At 41.9% G+C, this 27,467-nt stretch overlaps 2 protein-coding genes across 6 annotated transcripts in view; both read right to left on the minus strand.

The window, feature by feature from the left end:
- DEPDC1B (DEP domain containing 1B) overlaps positions 1–9,800 on the minus strand; it is a 63,354-nt gene extending 53,554 nt beyond the window's left edge. Inside the window, exon 1 of the mRNA XM_054986788.1 lies at positions 9,727–9,800. Coding sequence (XP_054842763.1) covers positions 9,727–9,774 — 48 coding nt within the window. The 5' untranslated portion in view covers positions 9,775–9,800. The remainder of the gene's footprint in view (positions 1–9,726) is intronic.
- A 2,657-nt stretch (positions 9,801–12,457) lies between these two features.
- Positions 12,458–27,467, minus strand: part of ELOVL7 (ELOVL fatty acid elongase 7) — a 70,110-nt gene continuing 55,100 nt past the window's right edge. For 4 of the 5 annotated variants that reach the window (XM_054986725.1, XM_054986724.1, XM_054986727.1 and 1 more), the window contains 6 exons: positions 25,529–25,719; positions 23,766–23,846; positions 23,210–23,266; positions 22,146–22,251; positions 17,236–17,372; positions 12,458–13,198 (listed from right to left, as the gene is read on the minus strand). In XM_054986725.1, coding sequence (XP_054842700.1) covers positions 12,989–13,198; positions 17,236–17,372; positions 22,146–22,251; positions 23,210–23,266; positions 23,766–23,846; positions 25,529–25,719 — 782 coding nt within the window. In that variant the 3' untranslated portion in view covers positions 12,458–12,988. Of the gene's footprint in view, positions 13,199–15,643; positions 15,726–17,235; positions 17,373–22,145; positions 22,252–23,209; positions 23,267–23,765; positions 23,847–25,528; positions 25,720–27,467 lie in introns of those variants that run through there. The other variant, XM_054986722.1, reaches the window with a different exon arrangement.

The raw sequence follows: 27,467 nt of genomic DNA on the forward strand, positions 1-27,467 counted from the left end.
GAGGATTACTACCAAAGACTTTTTTTGCATTAATGCAACAGGAAACTTTGGAAGATGTATGGAGAAGACAGAATCCCAAAGGCAGACAATATACGTTTTAATCTGCGAGACACTCTACGTTATCATGAATTGATATGATCTGGGCCTCAAAAGACTTAGCGCTCTGGACTAAGGATGTAGAAATAATGCCCATGGTAGGCTCAGATCATAATCCAATTATGTGGAAGTTTGGAAAAAGAACTAAAAGGAAAGGATGGAGAATAAATGAGGACTTGTTACAAGAGGGAGAAAATATGGAGATGTTGAGAAGGGAAACTAAGTTCTTCATACAACATAACATGAATAGAGAAGTACCAACCAATAAGGTATGGGATACCTATAAGGCAGTAATTAGAGGTATACTAATGGACTTAAATAGAAGAGACAGGAAAAAAAGAGAGGAGAAGAGACAGGAGATTATGGAGAAAATAAAAGCCAAAGAAATACAACTAAAGAAAAGACCAGGGAAAAAGAAAATATACCAGGATATTAAAATCCTTCAAGAGCAGTTGACGGCAATGAATAATAAAGAACTGTAATGGAATCTTAAGAGAATGAACCAAAAGTCGTTTGAAGGTGCAAATAAACCTGGGAAATATTTGGCGTGGCAATTGAAGAAGAGAAAGGAGAAGAAGACAATAAATAAAATATGTGAGGATAATAAAATATATCTGGAACAGACGGTTATTAGTAGAGCCTTTTACAAATTTTATGCTAAACTGTACAACAAAAAAGAAGTGAATAAAGACTCAATAGCGACGTATTTGAGGAAAATGAAGCTCCCAGTAATTTCGGAAGGATGGAGAGATAAACTGAATAGTGAAGTAACGGAGGAAGAGATAAGGAAGGCAATACAGTCAACAAATCTGGGAAAGGCGCCAGGACCTGATGGACTTACAGCCAAATTTTACAAGGTAATGGTCAATGAACTGGTGCCATTCCTAAAAGAAGTCATCAATGGTGTTTTGAGGGATCAAAGGATTCCAGATACTTGGAGTGAAGCTAACATATCATTGATCCCCAAAGAAGGACAAGATTTGACTAATGTTAAAAATTACAGACCTATTTCGTTACTCAATAATGACTATAAAATTTTTGCGAAGATATTGGTGGAAAGAGTAAAGGGATGGTTATCCGAAGTTATTGAGGAGGAACAAGCTGGTTTTTTACCAAACAGACAAATCAAAGACAATTTAAGGACAGTTATAAATGCCATTGAATACTATGATAAGCGTTGTGACAAGGAGGTTGGTTTCTTCTTTGTGGACGCTGAAAAAGCATTTGATAATTTGAACTGGGATTTTATGTTTGCCACTATGGAACAGCTACAAATGGGGGAAAGATTTATAAGAGCAGTGAAAGAAATCTACAGAGACCAGAGTGCAGCAATTGTGGTGAATGACGAGGTGACTAAGAAACTGACTATAGGTAAAGGTACAAGACAAGGTTGCCCGTTGTCTCCACTGTTGTTTATTTTGGTCTTGGAAATATTGATGATACAGATTCGAGAAGATAATGCAATCCGTGGAATAAAAATAAAAGACTTTTCCTACAAGGTCAGAGCATTTGCGGATGACATAATGTTAATTGTGGAAGATGCAATTGAGAACATGCCAAAGGTAATAGAGAAAATTAAGGAATTTGGAGATCTGGCAGGATTCTATGTAAACAAAAAGAAGTCAAAGATATTATGTAAAAATATGACCAAACAAAAACAACAGTTACTAACGGAAATAACAGATTGTGAAGTAACAAGTAAGGTGAAATATTTGGGAATTGAACTGACTGCAAAGAATATAGATCTATTCAAGAATAATTATGAGAAACTGTGGACTCAGATAGAGCAAGATTTGATTAAATGGAATAGATTGAATTTGTCATGGTTGGGAAGAATTGCAGTAGTTAAGATGAACGTGCTGCCAAGAGTGATGTTTTTGCTACAAACAATACCAATTATTCGGGACTCTAAGCAGTTTGAAAAATGGCAGAGGAAAATATCGGACTTTGTTTGGGCAGACAAGAAGCCTTGAGTGAAAATGAAAGTATTACAGGACGCAAAAGAGAGAGGTGGAATGCAACTGCCCAATCTAAGACTTTACTACGATGCAATCTGTTTGGTGTGGTTGAAAGACTGGATGACGCTGAAAAACCGCAAATTACTGGCCTTAGAGGGATATAAAAAAATATTTGGATGGCATGCATACCTGTGGTATGACAAAGTAAAAGCAGACTCTATGTTTTTACACCATTACATTCGGAGAAGACTCTTCACAATTTGGAAGAAGTATAGAGATTACCTACAGGAAGGAATTCCCTCCTGGGTGGTTCCTTATGAAGTAATAGATCCGAGAACTGTCGATAATGAACAACAGTGTTTAACGTACAAGGAGATAACACGAATAGAATTTTCTAAACTAAGAATAAAGACACAAGATGAGTTGTCTCCAAGTTACGATTGGTTTCAATATAGACAGATTAGAGATCTTTATAACTCGGACTGTGTGAAAGGAGGGGTAAGAATGGAGAATTCGGAATTAGAGGAGGTAATTCTACAAGAGGATAAAAAGGAAATCTCTAAGACTTATAAAGTGTTGTTAAAATGGTACACAGAAGATGAAACAGTTAAAGTGCAAATGGTGAAGTGGGCTATAAACTTTAATAAAGAAATAACAATGGAGGCGTGGGAATACTTGTGGAAAAATACATTGAAGATCACGACATGCACTAATATTAAAGAGAACGTCTACAAAATGATTTATTGTTGGTATTTGACACCAAAGAAAATTGCGTTAGGGAATTTAAACATGTCTAATAAATGCTGGAAATGTAAAAAGCATGAAGGATCTTTGTATCACATGTGGTGGACCTGTGAGGTAGCTAGGCAGTACTGGGGGGAAATAATAAGAGTGATAAGTGAGATTTTACAATTTCAAGTTAATAAGAACCCAGAACTCCTGCTACTGAACTTGGGAATGGAGGATATTCCAGCACAATACAGGACATTGTTATTTTACATGACAGCAGCGGCTAGACTTTTGTATGCGCAAAAGTGGAAAGTACAAGAAGTGCCAACTATCGAGGACTGGATTTATAAATTGCTGTACATGGCGGAAATGGACAAAATGACAAGGAAACCAAGAGACCTTGATCCAGGACAGTTCAACATGGATTGGGAAAAGTTGAAGCAATATTTGGTGAAAAAATGGGAGGTGGGAGGAGAACTGTGGCAGTTTGAAAATTACTGAAATACAACAAAAGAAGAGGGAAGTGACTTTACCGAGGGGAGGAGAGTTAAATGAGAAATTCTAAGCAAATATTTTATTTGACTACTATATATAGTATTAAGTAATAGAGGTGTTATTATAAGAATTATAAGGATAGAAACTAACTAATTTTATTCCTGGCAGATAATTGTATAATGGAGAAATTATATAACTAAAATAGAATGAATATAAGACAGAAGGAAGTAAAGAGCAACATATAGAGTACAAGTTAAATTGATTGACTTATAGTGAATGTATGCAATGCTTATAGAAGTACTTAAAGTTATGTAGAATAAGGGACAAATTGTTTATCCCATATTGATGAGACAAGAATGAATAAGATAGAATATAGAGTACAAAAATTAGACAAATGATTGTTATTATTAAAGAATATATGCCAGGAATGTAATATTTAGTTGATAAGTTAAGTGGGAAAGGGAATAGAGATAGCACTGTGTTATAATAGAGAAGCTTAGAAGAGAGTGAAAGTATATGTTTAATAGAATAAAATAAGTTTGAAATGAGTAGGGGGAAAAAACGGACAAGGGGTTGGAAAACTGTTAGAAGTCAACAAAAGGGGGGGAAAGGGAGGGGGTTAGAACTGGAATATTTAAAGGAAATTGATTGTAATGGATATTATAGTGATTTCTAATCCAATAAAAAATTTTTTTTAAAAAAAGAACATAGGACCACCTCTCACTATGTTTCACGGAGGGCCCTTTGTTCAGCAGACCAACATCTGCTGGTAGTTCCCAGTCCCAGGGAGATCCATCTTGCCTCGGCCAGGGTCTTTTTGGCCCTGGCACCAACTTTGTGGAACTCTCTGTCTGTCGAAACACAAACACAGCAAGACTTACTATCTTTTTGCTGGGCCTGTATGACAGAGATGTTCCACCAGGTGTATGGTGGGTGAGGTGGGAGGGCCCCCCTACTTTAACTGGCCTCCTCTCAGGAAGGGGACATTGTCCTCCTGGTCTGCATAAAACCTACCAGTTCACCACCCACCCAACGGTGCAATGTGAATGCTACTGGGTTTTATTAATTGGAACTGTTTTATTATGCTATCTTGTTTTTATACCCTGTTGGAATCAGCTCTGAGCCTGCCTTGCAGAGAGAGCGGAATATAAATCTAATAAATAACAACAACATTCCACTAAAATTCCCCAATTCAGCTAATGAAATTGCAGTTGAAGTTGGCTATTGATTGCTTGAAGTCTTTCACATCTATAACCAACTTCCTTATTATATTCAAAAAATCAGGATTCAGAATATAGACATTTCCATGTTCAAAAAATCTAAAGTGGGAGATACAGAAGGCATTAAAATTGCAGATTCTTATTGCATCTGTTTAGATGAGGGAGCTTCTTTTTGGTACATGGCTGAGTATCTGGACTATCAGCAATGTTTAGTTTGGATGGAAGGCTATACTTGTGCTTTTCTACTAGGTTTCTGCTCTATTTATGTTTGTATCAGCTACACAGAACTATCCTTACTGCCTATACCTATTCAGTTTACTATATCATCTGGCCAACACCATATTCAAGTGGAATATTCACACAGTATTTTTATACAATTTGATTCAGTGACACCAGAACTGCCAAAAAATATATACAATTTCACAGAACTGTCATGTGTACACTACACACACTGTTCACTGTTCACAATTCAGATGGTTTATTCAAACTTTGAGAGCCCCGTGGCACAGAGAGGTAAGCGGCAGTACTGCAGCCCAAGCTGTCCTCACGACCTGAGTTCGATCCTGGCAGAAGCCAGGTTCAGTTAGCCTGCTCAAGGTTGACTCAGCCTTCCATCCTTCCGAGGTCACGTCGTGATGTGACGTCCCCCATGGGTCAGTAATGACTTGGTGCTTGCACAGGGGACTACCTTTACCTTTATTCAGACTTTATTTTCAAACTTTTACATGTCCATACTAGAGGCAGGAGAACAGGTAAAGAAATCTCAACTCTGATTTATTTATTTATTTAATACATGTATACCACAAGAGGCGTTCAAAGCAGATTACAACACAGAACAACAAAAACAATATAAATTGACATAACCAGTAAAATTAAAGAAAAAAAAGCTTCCAATTATATAACACTGAGGTCCATGAACCCTTTAAAAATGTTCCTTTCCAGAGCACAATTCCTTGCTCCAGCAGTTAATATGTCATTTAAAAGTGGTCTCTGAGTTATTGGTAAAGGGGAAGAAAAAAAGCAGCAGCTAGAGGCGGGGAGAGAACAAAATTTTGTGGGAGAGCACTAGTGTATAAATCCCATTTTAAATTTAAGATCTGCAATGCATATAGCAGAAATAGCACAGAATCCTGGTAGAGTTGATTGTTGTTCTGGTTTCCTCAGCACAGAATTTTAGAAGTCTGAATGCATGACTAAGGAATTAAAAGGCATGGATAAAAATAGTAAATGACCACCATTATATATTAACAGAAATCTTACTATATGTTAACAAAACCTGTGATTCTTCACTCGCTACATCAGTTAACTAGCTTTGCAGTTTAGTGACTACTCTGAGTATTTCTTCCTGAATAAAGTTGACTCTTACATAATTACATTTCCCTTTGTACTTACTCTTTTGTCATCGCTCAACCCTAATGTTTCTGTCCAGCTCCCCCATAAAACAAACACAAAGTGAAGATGCACATGTAAGCCCCACATGGGGGAAGTGCTGTCAGGTTCATGAAAGCTTATGCTAGGAACTGAATTTTATTAAAGGCTTCACAAAGCTCCTAGTTTTGTCTGCTGGTTAGAACAGATCCTGGGCTGGCCAGTCAAACTCGTTACAGGGAATTTTCTTCTGCCTCTTTGCTTTGAGCCCTGGACCTAGTCAGCGATAGTAACAGGAGCACATCACTGAATATGTGCAGAGCAGGGGCAGACTGGCAGGCAGATATGGCCATGCTTTTCTCACCACCATGCCCAGTCCACCTGACGAAGGGCTCAAGACCATCAGTTCTCCTTGCTGGCTGCACCTTGCTGGAGTCAGCAAGGCAGAAGCAGACACTGCTATGCTGCTCCACTTCAAACACACCATGCTTCAGCCTAGCACAGGCAGAGCCAGGCACTGCTGGGCTTGTGCTCTTCCTCACCAGGGTGGGCATGGTGGACTTGGAACAGCGGAGTATCGGCAGCACTATGATCCTCCCCGGTGGCTGCTCTGCTTCACCACTGTGCTCCTATTCATCAGCTGCACCATGCCTGGGTCAGCACAGGGCAAAGCTGGGTGTGGCTATACCCATGCTCCTCCTGTCTGGCCTGGGTGCAGTGGGGCTGAGGAATCTGAGCAGCAATCACTGCTGATAAGGGGAAAAACCAAGAGCCGTTGTTCCAACGCTCCTTCTTGCAGGCTGAAGTCACACATCATTGTGTCCAAGCTCCTCGTCACCAGGCACACTGCACCTGCACCAGCATAGGGCAAAGCTGCACACCACTGTGCACGTCTCTCTTGACATGGTGGGGACTACGAAGAGGATGGTTGCAGCTAACATAGAGCTAAGGCAGGCAGCGCTGTGCCTATGCTCCTTTTCCTTGGCCAGGGGTCCTCAATTCTTCTGTGCCTATAGGCACCTTTTGGAATTCTGATAGGAGGTGGTGGGCACAATTGCAAAATGGCTGCCACAAGGGGTGAAGCCACTATTTTGCTGGGATTGTGCTTTATATGTGCTGATGTTACCCTTTTTAGATAATTTTAAAATATATATTGTTTAAAAATATTTTCTTGTGTGTGCGCATGCATACAAGGGTGCACACACCCCTAGCTAAGAAACTTTCATCTGGCAGTATCAGTCTTCATTGTACAGGCATCTAACACATTTAGGCAAAAGGAAATTATGCTGCCTCTTCTTGACATGCCTTCTCTCACAAGTCCAGACATTTTTATCTTGCACTATTATTCTAAGGAGATGGCTAGAGCTCCAGCTTACATTCAGCAGCAAAGCCCCTGGTGCTATAGCGGCTACAAATGCTGAGGCAATAAGTCCCACAAGGCTCTAGTCTGACCTGACTGTGCCCACTTCCTGAAAAGGCTGGGCAAGTGCTGTTGCTAACTGTCAGGTGGTGGCTGGAAATCTCATGGAATTACAATTGATCTCCAGGCAACAGAGATCAGTTCCCCTGGAGAAAACGGCTGGCCTCGGCAGGTGAGCTCTATGGCACTGTAGCCTATTGAGGTCCCTTCCCGAACCTGCCCTCCCCTCAAAATATCTGAGAATTTCCCAACCTGGAGCTGGCAACCCTACAGAAGCGTAACATGTAGGGGGCAGAGGGGTGGCTGCTGCGGCACAAAATTTTGAGGGGGTACCTGGTTCATGGCCTCCGCCTGGAGCATCCCTTTGCCGCTGCCGGGCGCTCCGGTGATGCCACAGGCAGGGAGGCGAGTGGGGAAGTGGGCTGCCTCCTCACTTGCCTTTTCAACCCTTCGCCGGCACTGCCGGGCGCCCTGGCAGCGTGGCAGGTGGGGAAGTGGGGACGCAAGTGGGGAGGCAGGCTGCCTCCTCACTTGCCTTCTCGCCCCTTCGCCAGCACTGCCGGGCACCCCAGCGGCATGGCAGGTGGGGAAGCGGGGGGGGAGTAGGGAAGCAGGTTGCCTCCTTGCGTGCCTTCTCGCCCCTTCGCCGGCATTGCTGGGCGCCCAGGTGGCATTGCAGGTGGGGAAGCGGGGAAGCAAGTGGGGAGGCGGGCTGCCTTCTTGCCCCTTCGCCGGCACTGCCGGGTGCCTTGGCAGCATGGCAGGCGGGGAAGCGGGGAGACAAGCGGGCTGCCTCCTCGCTTGCCTTCTTGCCCCTTCGCTGGCACTGCCTGGCGCCCTGGCAGCATGGCAGGTGGGGAAGCGGGGGGGGGGGGAGCGAGCTGCCTCCTTGCTTGCCTTCTTGCCCCTTCGCTGGTGCTGCCAGGCACCCCGGCGGCACGGCAGGTGGGGAAGGAGGGAGGCAAGCAGGGAAGCCTCCTCGCTTGCCTTCTTGCCCCTTCGCTGGCACTGCTGTGCGCCCAGCAGCGTGGGAGGCGGGGAAGTGGGGAGGCAAGCAGGGAGGTGGGCTGCCCCTTCGCCGGCGCTGCCAGGTGCCCCAGCAGCGTGGCAAGTGGGGAAGCAGGGAGACAAGCGGCGAAGCCTCCTTGCTTGCCTTCTTGCCCCTTCGCTAGTGCTGCCAGGCACCCCGGCGGCACGGCAGGTGGGGAAGGAGGGAGGCAAGCAGGGAAGCCTCCTCGCTTGCCTTCTTGCCCCTTCGCTGGCACTGCTGTGCGCCCAGCAGCATGGCAGGTGGGGAAGTGGGGAGACAAGTGGGGAAGCGGGCTACCTCCTCGCCCCTTCGCCGGCACTGCTGGGCGCTCCTCGCTTGCCTTCTCGCCCCTTCACTGGCACTGCTGTGTGCCCAGCAGCGTGGGAGGCGGGGAAGTGGGGAGGCAAGTGGGGAGGTGGGCTGCCCCTTCACCGGCGCTGCCAGGTGCCCCAGCAGCATGGCAAGTGGGGAAGCAGGGAGGCAAGTGGGGAAGCCTCCTTGCTTGCCTTCTTGCCCCTTCGCCAGCGGCACGGCATGTGGGGAAGGAGGGAGGCAAGCAGGGCTGCCTCCTTGCATGCCTTCTCGCCCCTTCGCTGGCACTGCTGTGCGCCTGGCAGCATGGCAGGTGGGGAAGTGGGGAGACAAGCGGGGAAGCGGGCTACCTCCTCGCCCCTTCGCCGGCACTGCTGGGCGCTCCTCGCTTGCCTTCTCGCCCCTTCGCTGGCACTGCTGTGTGCCCAGCAGCGTGGGAGGCGGGGAAGTGGGGAGGCAAGCGGGGAGGTGGGCTGCCCCTTCGCCGGAGCTGCCAGGTGCCCCAGCAGCGTGGCAAGTGGGGAAGCAGGGAGGCAAGTGGGGAAGCCTCCTCGCTTGCCTTCTTGCCCCTTCGCCGGCGGCACGGCATGTGGGGAAGGAGGGAGGCAAGCAGGGAAGCCTCCTCGCTTGCCTTCTTGCCCCTTCGCCGGCGGCACGGCATGTGGGGAAGGAGGGAGGCAAGCAGGGAAGCCTCCTCGCTTGCCTTCTTGCCCCTTCGCTGGCACTGCTGGGCGCCCCAACAGTGCGGCAACCACCTCCTACCCCGGGAGGCGGTAGACCAGGCTATGCTGCCGCAACCCTCTGCTGGTCTGTGCTAGACGCAGCACGGGACTGACTCCTAGCTTCACTCTACGCCCAGAGCACCACCTCACAGGCTCCACTCGGTGGGTGGACCTAGAGGCGATTTTCCCCGGTTAAGTAAACGGCCAGTCTGCCCTGGTGCAGCGGTGTGTCTTGCTCTCTCCCTTCCCCGGAAAGAAGGGCCTCTCACCCTAAAAATGCCACTCTCGGGTAAACAGCAGAGAGACAGAAATATGCAGCCTACTAAATAGGGGATAGGTTTTATAAGAGCCTTAACCTTTGGCTCCAGTCACTCACCAGCCGCGTCGCTCGGTAAGGCCCAGGCCCTACTAGTCGAGGCTCCATCGGCAGGCCGCCACGACCACGCTGGGACTCCCTCAACAGCCCGTTTCCACGGAGACAGGCGAGAGGCACAAACTTCCCAGGCGAGAAATTTGAATCAACAGCCGCCTTGTTCTGATTGGGCCGAATCATGGTCACGGGGTATCTCAGGAAACATTCAATTGGTGACTTTGATATCGCCCCTTTTTTCTTTCCAGGGGCGTTTAAACATGTCGCGCGAATCCAGGGACTAAAGGTCTGCTGACAGACGCTGCCTCAGGCCTCTGGATCGAGCGCCTAGACCGCCACAGCAAAGGTTTTGCGGAACACCACAAACTGGGTGACTGGAGAGTGACTTTTTGGGGATTTCTTGGGAACGTTTGAGTTCACAGGAAACAAGTGCTGGCTCTGGGCTTGGCTTTTTCTTAGCTACATTAGTAGATAAGTTTGCTGGGAATGCAAGGCATGCCCCCCCCCACCCCACATATTGGGGATGCAACATTGTGGTGTTTAAAATGCCATTTTAATTCAGAGGCACCCCTAGGGAGTTTCTTTTCGGCAGCTCATGAGACTAGCGGCTTGTAGGAAATACTTTATAGTTTATCTAACAAGGGGAGCTGTGACTGTGGAAAGCCTATAGCTTGAACATATGGTTGGTCTCTACTGCCACTGGACTCAAATCCAGCTTGTAGAAGAGTCTGTGAAGAGAGGGTTATGCCCTTTTTCTGTGTAAGCCTGTACTTTAAAAAAAAAAACAGTGCTGTTTTGTTTTATGGGGCTTTAAGTCTACAGAGAGGTGCAAAAGTTTGCAGCCTGTAATGCAGTTTAATTAGCTCTAGGAGGGGGTAGGCAGAGACACTGAAATATGCAGCCGACTGAATAGGAGATAGGTTTTATAAGAACCTTAATCAAACTTTATTCCAGCATGAGCTTTCATAAATACAGCCACTTCATCAGACACCATAAAAGGAGGCACAAGAGAAGGCAGAAGAAATAGTCACCACCTCTTCCCCCTCCACCACCAAGCCTTGGCTTGAGGGAGATACCTATTCATATGTTAAAACTCTCAAAATTGTCTGTAATAAATTAACAGGGGTGGGGAAAGTGTTTCTCTGTACTAAATTGGCAAAACTTTAATACAGTATCCCTGTTCTGATGACAACAGTAATCTGTCGCTTTCGTATTCCCAAGTATCAAACAAACAGAGAATCCACTCAACAATGAGTTGTAACAAACAGTGGAGACCACGAGTGGGTGGCAGAAACAAATCAAATATGTTTACAACAATATAGTGTTCTTTACACAAATGTCTTTAGCAATAAATGAATAAAGATGAGTGCATATATCACTTATAATTTGCATAATACAGTGAACCTCAAAGGAAATCAAAAGTCCGTGCATAAGAGAGCCTTGCACCAAATGGAGAGCAAAGAACGACTTGCACCAGTCAAAGCCAACACGCCCGACACCAGCACTGGTATGTTCCGCTGTTTCGTCTTCCTGACCTCTTCAGGGGCGTAATGACTCCAATAATCTGCAAATAACGAATCAAAAAGCAGACATACCACGTACAAACTCTCCCACAAATCAAGGAATAGGTGTATATGCTTACCAAATGAAGGAAAATTCACAGTACAGCACCCAAAACAGTTTACAAACACAGCTCAAGGCTAGTCAACCCAGTCAATTCGGCTTGTTGCAGCAACCATACAATCAAGGAGGTTAATTTAAATACTGGTTACCTCCCATGCAATCTAGAGATATTTAACTGGTTTTAAAAATACAGGCATCCATAACATATGAACACACAAAGACACACAAAGCACAGGTATGCAATGGTAATGAAGTACATATATGAGTAAAAAACATCATAAGTAACATGATAAATCCAAGTCACTATTCAACAAGTTTCAAAGTATTAAGCTTAAAAATCCATTGAGTCTCTAGACGATGTAAGATGGTAGTTAGAGAATGATGCGGAACATCCCTCGCCTGAAACAAAACGGAGTACTGAAAGTCATCCTCCTTGCGGCCACTGGCCAAAAAATGTTCTACTAAGGGGGCCTCTATAACATTATTGTAGATACGAGACATGTGCTCCAATAACCTGGTCTTCAAAAAGATTATTGGAGTCATTACGCCCCTGAAGAGGTCAGGAAGACGAAACAGCGGAACATACCGGTGCTGGTGTCGGGCGTGTCGGCTTTGACTGGTGCAAGTCATTCTTTGCTCTCCATTTGGTGCAAGGCTCTCTTATGCATGGACTTTTGATTTCCTTTGAGGTTCATTGTATTACGCAAATTATAAGTGATATATGCACTCATCTTTATTCATTTATTGCTAAAGACATTTGTGTAAAGAACACTATTTATATCGTTGTAAACATATTTGATTTGTTTCTGCCACCCACTCGTGTGGTCTCCACTGTTTGTTACAAAGCTTTTGTATTCCCAGCACTCAATTCCTGCTGTTCAAACTGTTTAGTATATTGCTATTTTTATCCTGTTGTAATCCTAACATAGATTACAAAACAACCATACTTCAAACAGTATGCTTAAATTCAGAGCCTGACGTTTTCCTGAGGTTTCTAGTTTCAACAAGAGATATGTTGCTACCAGTTCATGTTTAAAAACCACCACCATCTCCTCCCCCTCCCCCTCCCCCTATACGGTAAGACATCTTCCTATTACACAAGAACTTTGCAGTCTTAAGAATCATGGACTTTAATATGGTACAGTTTGTACAAAATACATTAATGTTTACAGGCAATGTATTAACAATGACATTTATGGTCCATACATGTTCATTCATTAAATTTTATTTCATTTCAGTTAAAAGCAGCCTATAGTCTTAGCAACATGAGGTGCCAGTTAAAACCAATGTATCTTGTCAGTGCTCAAAGTACTACCATATACTTGTCAGATACACTTCATTTCTATAATAAATACGTATGAACGTTCTTCCAATAAACGGTCATTAAGTACTCATTTCTTTGATACATAGGAAATATTTCTAGGATGTGCAAAGTTGCTAAAAACCACAGGCCAGTAGTGTTTTCAAATCAGTAGGCTTTCCCTCCCTCCCACATCAACATTAAATCCCAAATAATTTATAGTAAAAATACAAGGCTTTTTTGTTTCTGAAAAACATGTACAAAACATACAGGGTGCTGCGCACCTAAGCATCTTGATTGTCAAGTAGTACAAGTCAGAAAAACTCAGGTCTGTGGCAGAGTGCTTCATTCAGCTTTGTTTTTGCTAATACCATTTTTTATACTCTTTGGGGGTCTCTTGCCTTTAGTATAAGCATGATACCAGAAGTGTAGAAACAGGATTAAGAACACTAATCCATATAGCCCGATGATGAACATAAAGATAGGATATTGATATGGGCAATTATCCATGAAGTAGATTTGTCCTATATGGCAGGTAACCATAATGAACTGGATCTAGAACAGAAGAATGAAAAATCATTAGTTAAAGATTTGTTTTAGTCAGATTTAAGACAGAAGTGAAACAAGACAGAATGTGAGTGGTAACGGATTCCCACAGAAAATCAGATTGCAGGACAGTTCTACAAAACTAACAAACTTTTCTTGATAATCAACAGCCTAGCTTAACCTGAGCTCCTCGGAACTTGGCAGCTAAGCAGGGTCTGTCATGGTTAGGACCTGGCTGGGAGACCATCAAAGAAAACGTGGGTTGCTCCACAGAGGAAGACAGTGACAAAAAACTAACAAGATTTTAAAACTTGTGGAGACACAATTAGGAACAAGTTTCAGGTAGGTAACCATGTTGGTCTGCAGTAGAACAGGATCTGAGCCACTGGACTCAAATCCAACTAGGAACAAATCACTGGGGAAAGTGAAACACATTGTTAAGTATCAGAAGCATTTTTAAGAACAAGTCAGATTCAAGTGTGTCCCACCCCACCCCATTTCAGCAGTTATTAGACTTCCACAATATGGTTATTGAATTCTGGAGTTAAGGCTGCCTCAAGCCCTAGCAAGCTCTGGCCCAGAAAACATCTCCACATAGGCACTGGTGAGAACTCCTGCACCTGGGTTTCTTGTGTGTCCAGATACTAGGAAGGAACAAGCAGTGAGCTGCAATTTCCCTGCATGTACATTCTAGTGTACACACCCACTATAATCTTACACACCTCTTATAATCTTATATCACCATCAAGCAGGTTAAGTGTAGAGACCACACATCTAATTAGAAAAACCTAACACAATGTCTCCCTCTGATTTGCCTTGCACTGAGTCACATAATTAGACCATGAGTGCTAGTGCAGTATAGAGGTCCATGTTGTTACAGTGGTCCATGCTGGTACAGTGGTCAGAGAATCAGACCAGATTTGGGAGACCCGGGTTTGAATCTCTAGTCTGCCACTGTATGACCTTAGGCAAGTTACTCTCAGTTGAACCTACCTCATGTAGTGGAAGTGAAAATAAAAAGAAAGATGGAAGAACAATGTAAGGCAGTTTGGATCCCCCTTTGGTGAGAAAGCAGGATATAAATACAAATACTCTTATCCAGTATTGTCTGTCAATGTGGCAATGGGTCTCCCAACAGAAGTCTTTTCCAATCCTGCTACACAAAAGCCTCTTCAGCAAACAGTTCCTGGAACTCTAAACTTGGAACCTTATCCATGGAACTTTATCCACGGTTGTAATCCGCCCTGAGCCTGCTGGTGTGGGAAGGGTGGAATATAAATCGAATATAAATAAATAAATAATATATTCTTTACTACTGTGATCTATCCCTTGGGTCAATTTGAATAAAGCAGGTCATGGTAGAATTTTCATTCCTTCCAACAAGCAAACTGGGAACGGTCACCACAAACTGTGTAAACAGCATGTAAGGAACAGAAGTGCCAATTTATATGCTGCCTCATGCCGAAAACCCCCTCAGGGATATACCCCAAGACAAATGCAGACTGGGAAGAGTCAATCATTCAGAGCATATGCCTTGCATATATATGGTTCCAGCAGAAGTCTCTAGATAAAGAACCTTTGGTTGGTCTGTTTACCTGTCATGGCCAGTAGCCATTGATAAATCTTAAAATAATGAAGTTGCAGTTGCCTGGAGCCACTGCTGTACATAACAGATCAGGTTGCCTTATATTGATTAGGTCAAGACCATTGGCCTGGTACTGTTTAATTGGAGGGCAGAATCTCCAAAGTTTCAGGCAGATACCATTCCTGTTCCTGCCACCCAAGGACATTTTTTTACCTGGAAATACCAGGCTTTAAACCTGCATTCAAAATATGGCTAACTGGTGAATTACAGCTTCTCTTTCCAGCTACATGCGGTACTGTTCCAAAAGAATTTTGACATTGAACTTGTGGGGGTTTAGAGCTATTTTATAGTTTTAGGTTAAAACCTCTAGAACGATGTTGGACTACAGTTTTTAGTCAGAGCCACTTCTGATTGACTCAAATTGTATGTTTTATTAATGGGAACTTCAGTACTCATGTATTGTTGTTTCTTCTTATATTTTAATTTATGGATCACAGTTGTTGGCTTTGTTGTTAATTCACTAAGTTATCTTAAGTGGGCCACGATCCCTACGCTCCCATGCTACCCTCTACATAAAATTATTGCAATGCACTCTACAAGTCCCTCCACCCCCTGGGCCGCCATTTTTGACCCTGGGAAAAAAATGGAAATGGGAGTGTGTGTGACATATACACAGTAATTTGTTTTTATCAAACTTCATTTACTGATTTACTGATTGAACAACGCAAAATGCATCATTTATAACTTAGCATATAAAATTGGACTATTGGGCATATTTATGTAATTTAAAAGTATAAGTATCTTTGTTTTCTATAAGAAAAATTGCAAGTATACCCAATACCTGTGAAAGAGCTGCAAACTGCTGCACCCTATGCTACCATAGCACATGTATCTTTAATTTTTGCCATCTGAGAGGTAGGAAAACTAAACGTTGAAGGTAGAAAACAAATTCTGTAGTAAACAAATGAAAGTATATTATTTGGACAGAAACTCTTGAGTCACAATATGTAGGACTGCCAGCATGTTTGGATATTAACTATGAAAACACTGAACTCTTTAATAATCATTAAACATATTGCATATTAACTGTTGCCGACATTAAACAAGCAATCTTGAAAATATTGTATGTCTACAGTGTTCCCAATTTTTCCATTAGAAAAACAAAGAAAGTCCTTAGACTTCCATGCTGCGCCTTTGGAATGAGTGGAATGCTTTTTCAGACAAGGGTTTTCTCACTTGAAAAGAGAAAATATTTCATAGGTTTTTTTCCAGAGCTTCTAAAAATTCCCAACTTTTCTGTTGGAAAAAACAGAAAAATTCTTAAAACTTACTCATGCTACAGGGGTTACTTTTCCTTGTGTATGCATTTTTTCTGTTGGAAAATCTCAAAGAAAGGAAGGCCTTAGATTTTTTTTAAATTACTTCCCCCGCCCCCCGGGGTCTCACTTCTAGGCATAGATACTATAAATATTTCCTCATTCTGAAAAACCTATATGGGCTTTGTGAATGTTTCTGGGCCAAGTTTAAGCTGTTGGGTTTCAAGACCTTAGAAATTTCAGAACATGGATATTCGGAATAGTATCTTCTCCTGTGTGACACACCCCTCCCCATTCTGAAATCAACTGGCAAGGCCCTGAGCCAGGCTTATATATGCTGCACTGCCTTTCATCTTGGGGAGATTTACCTTGTCCTTTCTGTCTAGTAATTTAAAAAGAACTGAAAAATATTTAAATTCAGAGTGGTATTTTTAGGTCCTGATTTTCAAATGCTACTTCATTTTTATATTTTTGGTTTAATTTTTTTTATTGCTTATGCTCCTTTTAATTGTTCCTAATTTGTAAGCCACTTTCAAATTGTCAAAAGACTATAGATTTTGGTCAGTTTCTTAAATATCTGTATGTGTAACACTGGGATAACTCCAGCCTGTCTTATAGGGTTGTGAGCAGGTTTTGAAGAGTCCTGTATAATTTTAAGGATTTGTGTCCAGTGGCACCTGAGAGACCAAACAGATTTTCAGTGTGTAAGCTTTCAAGAGTCAGAACTCCCTTTTGTTTTTTCATTCATGACATCTATTTTAATTAACGAGATGGAATCTTTCTGGAAGTGCCAGGCTAAATGTAGAAGTCAAACGGCAGGCTATGTATTCAGCTAGTGTCTTAAGATCTTGTACAGCATGCAAACAAAGTATACACAACCCCAACAGAGATTAATCCAACAGTGATTTCTGTCAGCAGAAAGTGGCTTTCTTGGCTCCCCTGTCTCACTCTGCACCCTGAAATGTTGCTCCTGGTGGGACAAAGGATCCTAAGGAATAGCATGAGGGCAAGTTGGAGGGCTGTGCAGTAGAAAAGGAGGAATCTGCAAATATTGGGGGGCCCCTTCCATTTGTAGATCCAAGCCACATGTAGACAATACTTGGGAAAATTAATACAATCTATAAATGTTTTTGAAAGTTACTCACAAGTTGTATAGATGTCATATGCTTTTTCCACCACAAGTACTTATGAAAAGATGGTCCCAGTGAACTGAGGGCATAGTAGGTGTACATGATGACATGCACAATGGCGTTTATCATACCATGGAATGTTCCTAAGCCACCTGTGAGGAGCAAAGACAGGGTCTGTATCAGCTGTGGACCTATCAAATATATTATCATGCAGACAGATACCAAAGAAAAAATGAGTTCACCCCAGGAATTTAAAGATCACTTGGTATGGTACAGGAGTAGTGCAGTTGCTGTCAAATGCACCTGCCTTTGTAGTGGAAGCTCGACAATACATGCATTGAGTTCACCATATAGATCAGTTCTATTGCTTTTAAAATCGTCATGCCAACTCTGCATTTTCCTGGGAACTAGTGGAAGATAAAGTTTTCACATGGACAGCATCCATTCACCTTGTTAGATCTGGTAAGCTAAGCAGGGTTGGTCTTGGAGTACTTGGATGGGAGACCTCCAATGAAGACCAGGGTTGTTATGCAGAGGAAGACAATGGCAACCACCTCTGAACATCTCTTGCCTTGAAAACCCCAGCAGAGGTTGCCATAAATCAGCTATAACTTGATGGTACTTTCCACCAACACAAGAATGTATTCATTTATGAAGCCTTCCTAAATGAATGCATTGTATGTATGTATTACAATGTGAGATTCAGCATAAATAGTAAATATATAGCAGTGCCTGGAGCCGATTAACCAACACCTATGGGTGGGAAGATTTCCAAAGTGTATATGCTGTTGTAAAAAATTAACAGATAGGTAAAAAAGTAGTCAGCAATAAGGCTACCTGGAATTCTGTTCCAAGCTCACTGGCCATAGTTATAAATGTGTACTTGCAACTGATCAGCATAGTAATATCTTCAAGACATAATAAATGTCAAAATAAATTTTTCAGGTCTTCCCTCTCCCCCTTATGATAATGCTCTTTTAAAATTGTTTTCTTTAGGCATGAACACCTGGCCTTGTTTATGCAGCTTTTTAACATATGGACTTGGAATAGATCCAAGATGGAACTCATTTTCATACATCTATTTCCAGCCAGTTTACATTTTTGTCAACATGGTTTCAAGCATTTCTCAATGCTGTTTTTAAGTGAAAGCTTTATAATGCCTGTTCTTCTATTTAGGAGAACTAGCACAATTAATCAATATGACATGCCTGGATATCCTCATGTATCCATAGATTTATATATTTATATAAAAGCAGAGAAGTAGTAACTAGATGAAGACACAACAAGAAAACAACCTGGTTCTAGAGAAAGTATGAAATAACTAAGTAGTTTGTACATTTATTTCAGGATTCTGGTTATTTTTAAACAAAAGACAGTTCTGCAAGTAAAATAATACAACATGAAAAAAATCATTGAAAACTGACTTAATTCATTGCAGCTGGAACTGTGTAAGTATAAATATTTACCCCATGCTTGGTCACAAGCCGCTCTTAGATACAGAACTAGGTAACTAACAGTGCACTCCTAAGTAGAGTTACACCAGTCTAAGCCAACTGAAATCAATAGGGTTAGACTAGAGTAACTCTGCTTAGGATTGCACTGTAAGACCTGTCTTGATAATTTACTAGCATCAGGTTAACCAAGTGGATTTCATTGTTGAGGCTGATATGGCCCGTCATTTTATGCAGCAACTGTTTGTGCAGAATAACTCCTAAACCACTACTCTTGTGAATCACAGTTCTGGTTATAAACAATTGTGTAAATAAATTTGGAACATCGAGTCTTAAAGATCCATTTTAGCTGAAAGATATAATTTAGTTTTCGTACATTGAAAAGCAGATCTCATGCACCCACACTGCAATGAAAGATATCCCTGCCTCTCTCAATATGCCCTGAAACCTGAATTAAGTCACCTTCCAGCACTATAAAAATCCTGCCAAAAAAGCCAATAAAGCAATCTCCAGCAAGCCAAAACTTGAGCCCCACAAGCCATCGTTGACCAACAATTCCTGACAGACTGGTACTTGATTGAAACTACTATTCAAGCAGGGAAACTACTCAGCTTTGGGGGTTCAGTAATTAGTTTTCAAGTTCCAACTATGGCTATGAAAAGAAGTCCCCATCCAAGTCTTTTACAGAAAAATGTAAAACTTGGACAACATGAGTTTGTGCTAACTGCCCTCACATTTGGAGACAAATATCTACTCCCCGGAAGGGGAAATAAATAGGAGGAAGCCCTCTAGACTTTCTTGACATCATTAACAGGCCATACAAAAAAATCCCCCTTTTTTGAGCCATCAACTACTGCAGCATTTGTTTTCATGGACAAATTTCCCAAAGAAGAAAGTGGAAGCAAAGCACTTTCCAATGCTTTTAAGCAAATACTTGCATAAGAACCTGTTTACACAGTGGTATAATATATAGAATGTATAGCGGTTATATTCTCCATGATAAAGTGCACTTTTGCATGCAGCCTATTATCTTTAGTTTCTCCCATGGCCATGTTAATTTTTAAGCATTACTTGCACTGAAGTAAAGGAAGCAAATGAGTTGAACTAAAGGGAAGATGACTCATTCCTGCAAAACAGGCCCCAGCCACCCCCCTGCCCCAAAGTGAACAATTGTGATAATAAAACACTTGAACAGAAGCAAGTTTTAGCTTTCTGGCTCATATTGGCAGTTGCCATATTTTCCTTTCTAGTTGACTAACTATGTAGATCAGGAATGTTTTGTAATGTTTCTGCATCTTTAAGCAGTGGAAAGTACATAAAGCTTCTGAAGAGTTAATTAATACACTGCCATTCTGGATCTTTCCAAATCCATTAGACATAACAGTGGTCACTCATCACAATAATTTGTTTCAACAGAACTAAATCATAAATAGCATTATATGAATAAATGGTAAAAGCTGTCACTTGAAGAGTTTTATATGTCAATGGAGACAGGACGAGTGAACTTAAGTTTGATAATGTATTTTATTAATTTTGGTATCTTGTATGTATCTGTATTCTGGTTATTTTAATACATGAAATTTTAGGGTGGAATGCATCAAGGAAGCAGGGCAGAAGGCAAATGGTAAACGGGCTGAAACAAGTGCTTTGAAGGATAACAGAGAAGACTTGGGAAGTTTAATTCGTGGAAAAGCAATCCCATCTCAGGAATCAGAGGCAATGCCATAGCTTTTAATGTCAGAACAAAAACAACACAGTTCACACATACTTGGTGATAAGTGCAAACGCATACTTGAAAGGTGAGAAATATTCTGACATTGGACCTAGTGATGGTTGATATAGGTGCTGAGTGTGAGACCACATACAAAAAGAGGTCTCACACAAGGTTTTTTCCATGCTGAAGTTTTGCTCTGTGTCCGTCCCCCACCCACTCCACATCAAAAATCTGCAGCTTTGGGGGAGGGGCTGAGGGATTGCTTCAATACAACAAGATCATACAGCTATCCATGTTCCAGGCTTCCTCTAGCTTCACCTCGTAACCTCCTACTTTGCTCAAAGGAGGTTTGGTCACCATGCAAATAGGAAGGGGCAGATATTCACCTTCAACTTTTGATGCCATTCCACCTTCCAGAGGCAGACTTTTTGCTAGCTTTAAAAAAATGTTAGTAATAGGTATATACTGCTATAGTGTAACAACATTATAGCAATATACTTTTTTTTGTAGCATGAAGTCACAGCTGACTTATGGCAACCCTGTAGGGTTTTCAAGGCAAGAGATGTTCAGGGGTGGCTTGCCATTACTTGCCTCTTTGTAGCAACCCTGGCCTTCCTTGGTGACCTCCCATCCAAAACTGGCCAGGGCCAACCCTGCTTTGCTTCTGAGATCTGACAAGATCAGGCTACCCGGACCATCCAGGGCAGAGCACAATATACCACCAATTAAAAATAAGCTGGCAAAATCCCCACAGGTTGCGGTGGGGGTGAGTGAGGAATAACAAGCAAACACACAGGATGATCCAGTTTGGACCTTCCATTATATCTGCAGAGACGAGAGCACAATGGGAAGTCATCCCTGTGTGGAAGCAACTATGAATATGTTGCTCAGTTATGAGTTTATCCTTAAGGCATCACAACCTCAGCCTCTCTGGGCTAAATAAATGATCCAGATAAGCTCAATGGGGAAATTCCTAATGAGCTTATTATATATCTTACCCTGTCATAATTTCCCATGCTAGTCAGTGAAAACTTTGTATGTATTTGATGTCAACTCTACTGGATCCAAAACCCTAGTCAAGGGTGGATATTGGCAATAGCTACAACCCAAAGGAATGCACACTGCAGAAAGTATTCTCTCTTTATATGCTGAAAGCAGAGAAGTGAAGGGGGGGGCAGAGAAAGTTAACAGTCTGTAATCCCCTCTCCCAAGACTTCTTAATTTGGTGAAACATGTGGGGAGCTCTCCTCTGAAATAGTTTCTGTTTTGGAATGAGTGAAATGCTTTTCAGTATATAAAATGCCAAGTATTGTGAAGATTTTTATGCAAGACAATCATTCCGGTGTATACCCTCTGTGTGTGTGTGTGTTGCCATCAAGTTGCGGTCAACTTAATGGCAACCCCATAGGGTTTTCAAAGCAAGAGACGAACAGTGGTGGTTTGCCGTTGCCTCCCTCTGCATAGTGACCCTGGACTTCCTTGGTAGTGTCCCATCCAAGTACTGTCCAGGGCTGTAGACAAGAAAGATACATTTTCAGGGATATGTTCACCTATAAAAAAAGGCTAATTTGGTCCATAATAAACATGCATTTGCTGTATCATTCTATGTTACAGTAAAGAAGGTGGTCCATATATTAAAGTTGCTTTTTATTTAATGAAAGTGAGAAATCCAGTTAAATTTTATGTATTACTTATTATTATTATGTATTATTTATGAAGTACGCTTTACTGTTAAGCCTATTATTTGAACTTTCAACTACCTGGAGCAAATTTGACTCCAAACCACCAGGTCCAAGGCATGATTGAGTGATGGAAGACATGCAGGAATGTAACTTGGCCATTTTTCTTTCGTAGGACAAAGAATACCTAAAATAATTTAAACAGATCTTAGTTCAACTTGCATTTAAAGTTAAGTGCACACACTGGAATAGACCCTATGACAGGATGCACTGAAAAAGTCGTTGCCTCCCATTTCACAAATGAATATGCAGACATGATTTATGAGCTTGGGAGGATCTATAAAAGTGCATATGAGCTACCACGTGGCCAGATATCAAATCAATTCAGTGGCACAAAAACTGAACTAATTCAAATTTAATCTCTTGGGGTTGGATCCAACCAGATTTTCTGTTGGTGAAAATGAATGAGGGATTCCCTTTCACAACAAAAAAATCTATGCTGAGAATCAGGGGCCCTGTATATACAAAAGCCATCTGAGATAAGGACTGTAATAAGGAGGGAAAGTGGGTGAGACTGAGCGAAAAACCTGGCTGGATCTAACCTCTTATACCTTCCATTTCCTTTAGAAAACCCGGAGTGGCTTGCGGGGAGGAAATGCCATTTTCCCTCCAAATTTCATTAAAGAGTTGTAAGTTTTTGCACAGTTGGCCTGTAAAGAGTAGAAGAAGAGTTCTTCTACCATTTCTCTTTCCTGCCATTCTCTCTATTACTGGGGAATTTTTCTGGAGACATGGGAGGGTTTGTCTGAAACATCACACTTATGCTCCCCACATCCCATTTCCTTGTTTCTTGGAAACTATTCATTGAAGTCTCAAAGTGGCCTGAAGACTATGCAAATATGGGCCAAGTGATCAGGGCTACCGTACTTATGGGTAATGAGTGAGTACAAACATTTTTAACTGTTGTAATGAATGAGGAAGAGGAAGTTAAGAAGTCACAAGTATGTCCCAGGCTTACTACCCAAACAAGTTTGTAACACTGGTATTTACATAACACTAATTTCTTTCTTATATTGAAGAATATACACACAGAGCACAATTTCAAACAGACTATGTTTTATTAAATTCTGAATCCACATACTTACTGTGTCTAGCAATTCGATAAACTTAGAGAAGTAATATAGCCAGCAGACACGAACCATCTGCAGAGAATAGAAATAATTCTAGTCTAATTGCAGCAGTTTTAAAACCAGAACTTTATTGCAACGAAAACCTTCATTTAAGAAATGCCAAATTTAAAGAAAGAACTTGGTAATTTAAGCTCCTTTACAATTTCTACCATTTTGTAGACTGGTAAAAAGACAGCCAGAGAAGCATCAAAAAGCAAATCTCCATGTCCAGTGAGGCTTTTTGTTCACTTTCTGAATGGACATTGTAGCTTTACCACAAGCCACTTTAAAGCTTCCACAGATTTAAAAGGCAACCTATAATGTGGGGAAAGTTATATTTTTTAGGGGGGGGGCTCTGTATATTTGTAAAATGGCTGATTGGATTAGCCTCTCCTAGGCAGTCACATTTCTTATTACAGGCATATATCCACTCATTTCTAGCTCCTTGCTGTTTAGGTGGTAAAGCTGAATGACCAAAGAAAAAAATTTCCTAGAACTTAATGGAGCACAACAATTCTGTTATATTACTCACCCTTAAAGCCATAGGTGACCTAGAGTAATCAACAATGTCACAACGATATGAATAGCCTGTGGCCCATCCAGACATGAGAAACTGCAGGAATAAAACATTTCAGTTTTCATTTTTGTTAGAATGAGCACTGTGCTTTAGTATGATGCACTGTGCAGATTCCCACCCCACCCACCTCAAGCTCTATAAGGTTGTATCCCCATAAGCTGTGGTCCAATAAGTGAAGTTCAAGGCAAGTAAAAAGGCGAAAACACATGAGGCAGAGGACAAAAATGGCGGGGGGGGGGCGGATTGAGAAAAGTAGTTTTTCTAGATGGGGTTTTATCCACACTCCTGTGATGATGGGCTAGGAAAGAGCTACAACACAAGTGACAAGAAAGAATTGCCTCCATACAAATAGGCAGGAAAACATGTTATACTAAATGTGAAATTGGCCTTATTTCCTTCAGGCTGTTTGTGCCACAAAATTATTATTACCACAAGTATGTACAGGCAGGCAGCCAATTAGATGTATTCATGGGCTAGTAAAGCTTGTCGATTTATTCACAGGACTACTTATAAACGAGGGGAGACTGCTGCCGCAAGACTAATAATATAACATTACAGAAGGTCTCTGTGAAGTAGCTTTTAAGTTTAAATTAAACCTTTTAAAAACATCCATGAAACTCTTATTAAATCGACTATATTGTAAAATGCAAGTGGAAACCATAAAATTCACCTCTGAGCACTTTCACAGACTAATCAAAACAAACAAGCCCAGCAGTACTAGCTTAATTAAAAAATTTGCAGCCTAGCTCATGTGAATTCTTTTAATAGATGTGCTGCCAATTTGGCAGATATACCTAAAGCGCCAACGAAAGGCAGAAACAGTGCGCCAACAAAAACAAAGTCTATCACTTCTGAATGGATGATTAGCATTAATGTTTTAGTAAGCAAAAACTGTAGAACGTAACTTTCAGCAATGCTGTGCAGTCATTCAATTTTGTTCTGATAGGGTATGTCCACCAAACTAATTGTGAAACTCACATGTGTCAACTACACAGGTGAATGCTTCCCTCTGAGCATCAGAAGTAGCCACAGTGGTGATGATACTTTACCCCACCCCCAGTCACACACAAGATTTTTCCCAGGAGAGACTGCTGGGAGGGGATGTGGCCTTGGTTGTTCACTCCCCAATCCACACAAAATAGGGTGAAGTGAAACAACCAAATCAGCCTTGGGGATTCTTCCTGGTTAACATGTTCATTTGACTTCAAAGTAAATGGGGTTAAGAGAGTGTTTATCCACACTATATATCACAGAGCTGCAAAATAAAAAAATGTAACAAAAAGTTGGTTATTTTATTGCTGAGACAACACTCCATTCAGTAATCCTGATAGGACTCTTGCTGCCACAGCATGAGCATGGAAGCATTTTGCCCTTCCAGCTTTCTCAAGATTGGAATGGACTCTTTTCTCCCTAAGTGGCTTGGCCCAGTGGGGAACTGTGCTTTATCATCCCCAACGGTGGAGCTGAGCTATAAGGCGCTGCAATTCAGAGAGCAGCCCTCCAATTCCAACCACTGCAAGAAAACCAACCACTGTTTTGGGGGATCTATGCACAGCATGGTGGCTTAAAGTTGAAGGTGTGGTCTCCAATTTGGAGCAATTTCAGTAAACTTGTGCATGACAAGCCTATCCATACCAGAACCCCATTACAAAAGAAAAACCAGCTCTGCCAGGCAGGTGAAATAAATAACCACCCATCTACTCCTACACAGTACTTACTTCATAAGTCATATAAATTGAAAGAGCCACTACACCAAAGTTGTAGAGAACCATAAGCTGCCTCAGGTCAAAAGGTTTCTTGTTCTCCATGAACTTTGGTCCCAAATAAGTGACAAAATATATATAGGCTGCAATAATCATGGTCTGTGGAAAAGGTGAAGCCATGAGTGGGTAGCCTTCAACTCGTGGATCTAGAAGAGAAAGGAAAAAGCTCATCTTAGTGCTTACCAATGATCAACTAAAATAGGCTGCATGTTTTAACGAGTTCTTAATTCACTAAAAGTACAGGTGCATTCATTGTTAGAGAATTTATAATCTACTTCTCTGCAATAAAGGTACAATAATAAAATCGAATCTTACTACATTTTTATGAGTAGCTGTGTTTCAGACAACTCACCCTGTTATCCTGGTGCAGGTGCAGTCTGAAAGCCTCTGCAGCCCCAGAAGGGCCCCCAGCTCCGCCCTCCCCAGTGCCCTCCCCAGCCCCAATTGGGCCAGCTGGCATGGGGCGTGCCTGGCTGGCCTGCCCTCCAACACCCAAGCCTTCCCCCCCAAGCCTTGATCTGGGACAGGGGGGTGCGAGGGGCAGTGCGGCTTGCCTGCCCTTCCCCCCCAAGCCTGGATCCACAGCACCCTGCTATTCCAGTAAGATCAACTGCTGTAACAGTGTTTCAGCACTCTGCTGGTTTGAATCCCATTTCTGCCATGAGCTCAGTAGGTGACCTTGGGGTAAGCCACTCCTCTCAGCTCCACCTCCCCAGCTGTATTTGGGGATAATAGTAACTTGTTCACTGCTCTGAGTGGGGCACTAATCTGTCTAAAGCAGCAGTATATAAACACAGTTATTATTAACTATATGTAACTGGACACTCCAAGACAACATACAGTAACATGCAATTCAATCAGAACCCATGTCAAATAAAATGTTTTTAGAAATAGGATGTTGCCACAGCACAAACCAGCTTTCCACTATCTCTTACTTCAATGGAACAGCTTATTTATTTCTTAACATTCATTTGGTGGTGTCTCAGTTTGGTGCATTTAGCTCACTTTCCTTTGGGAGGTTTTTAAATCTTGCTGTACAAGATTTCCCGTGTCCTTGTATTAGATTTGTGTCTTCTGTACACATAAATGGATTAATCCAAAGTGGAATTTGGCTGGTGCTGTACTGTATCCTCCTCAGACCACACCCTTTTAATCACTCCACGCCCTATTAAATCGAGTGAGCATTTCAGGGTTGCACAATTAATAAAATAGCAACTGAACATACTTCATGCGTCATACTGCTAACAGCATTTGTATAGCAGTGAATACAAGGTTTATTACATCGTTCTTGGGTTGTAGCTAAATGTTTTTTGCTTCTTATTTTTATTTTTTTCCACCACAGTTGCCCTCAAGGCAGGTTACAACCTCAATTTAACACAAATTAAAGTCAGTCCAAAGTAATTAACCTAAAGATACCTAGAAACAAGTAAATCAAAACAGCTTCAGTTAAAACCAGATCAGTGCTAGTGATCATTAAATGCGCTTGAGCAATCAGAAGGATTTAGCCTGCCACCTAAAATATAAACACACAAAAATGTGCTTAGTGAACATTCTGTACTAGTCACCCACCCACCTGGTTTAGGACAGGGATTAGTGGGAAAGAGCCTTGGATGAAAATTACAGGTTCATAGCAGGGGAGGGGTGTGTTTGTGCACCCTGCTTCTAGCGACTTGTACAGGTTCCTTCATCTGTGAGCACTGTGTTTCTAACAACACAAGACAAGTCAGTGGTGAAAATTTTGCTTTTGATACTTGATCTGCAAGGGCCATTCCAATTCACTATGAAGTGTTGCAGTCTGAATGATAAACATGAGTGTGTGAACTGCCCAATAACATGGTGAAAATGTTACTATGGAATATACTGTTATAGTTGCACATTTTTTAAACGGTTTTAT

Source organism: Eublepharis macularius, chromosome 8, assembly GCF_028583425.1.
Source record: "Eublepharis macularius isolate TG4126 chromosome 8, MPM_Emac_v1.0, whole genome shotgun sequence".
Classification (NCBI taxonomy): Eukaryota; Metazoa; Chordata; class Lepidosauria; order Squamata; family Eublepharidae; genus Eublepharis; species Eublepharis macularius.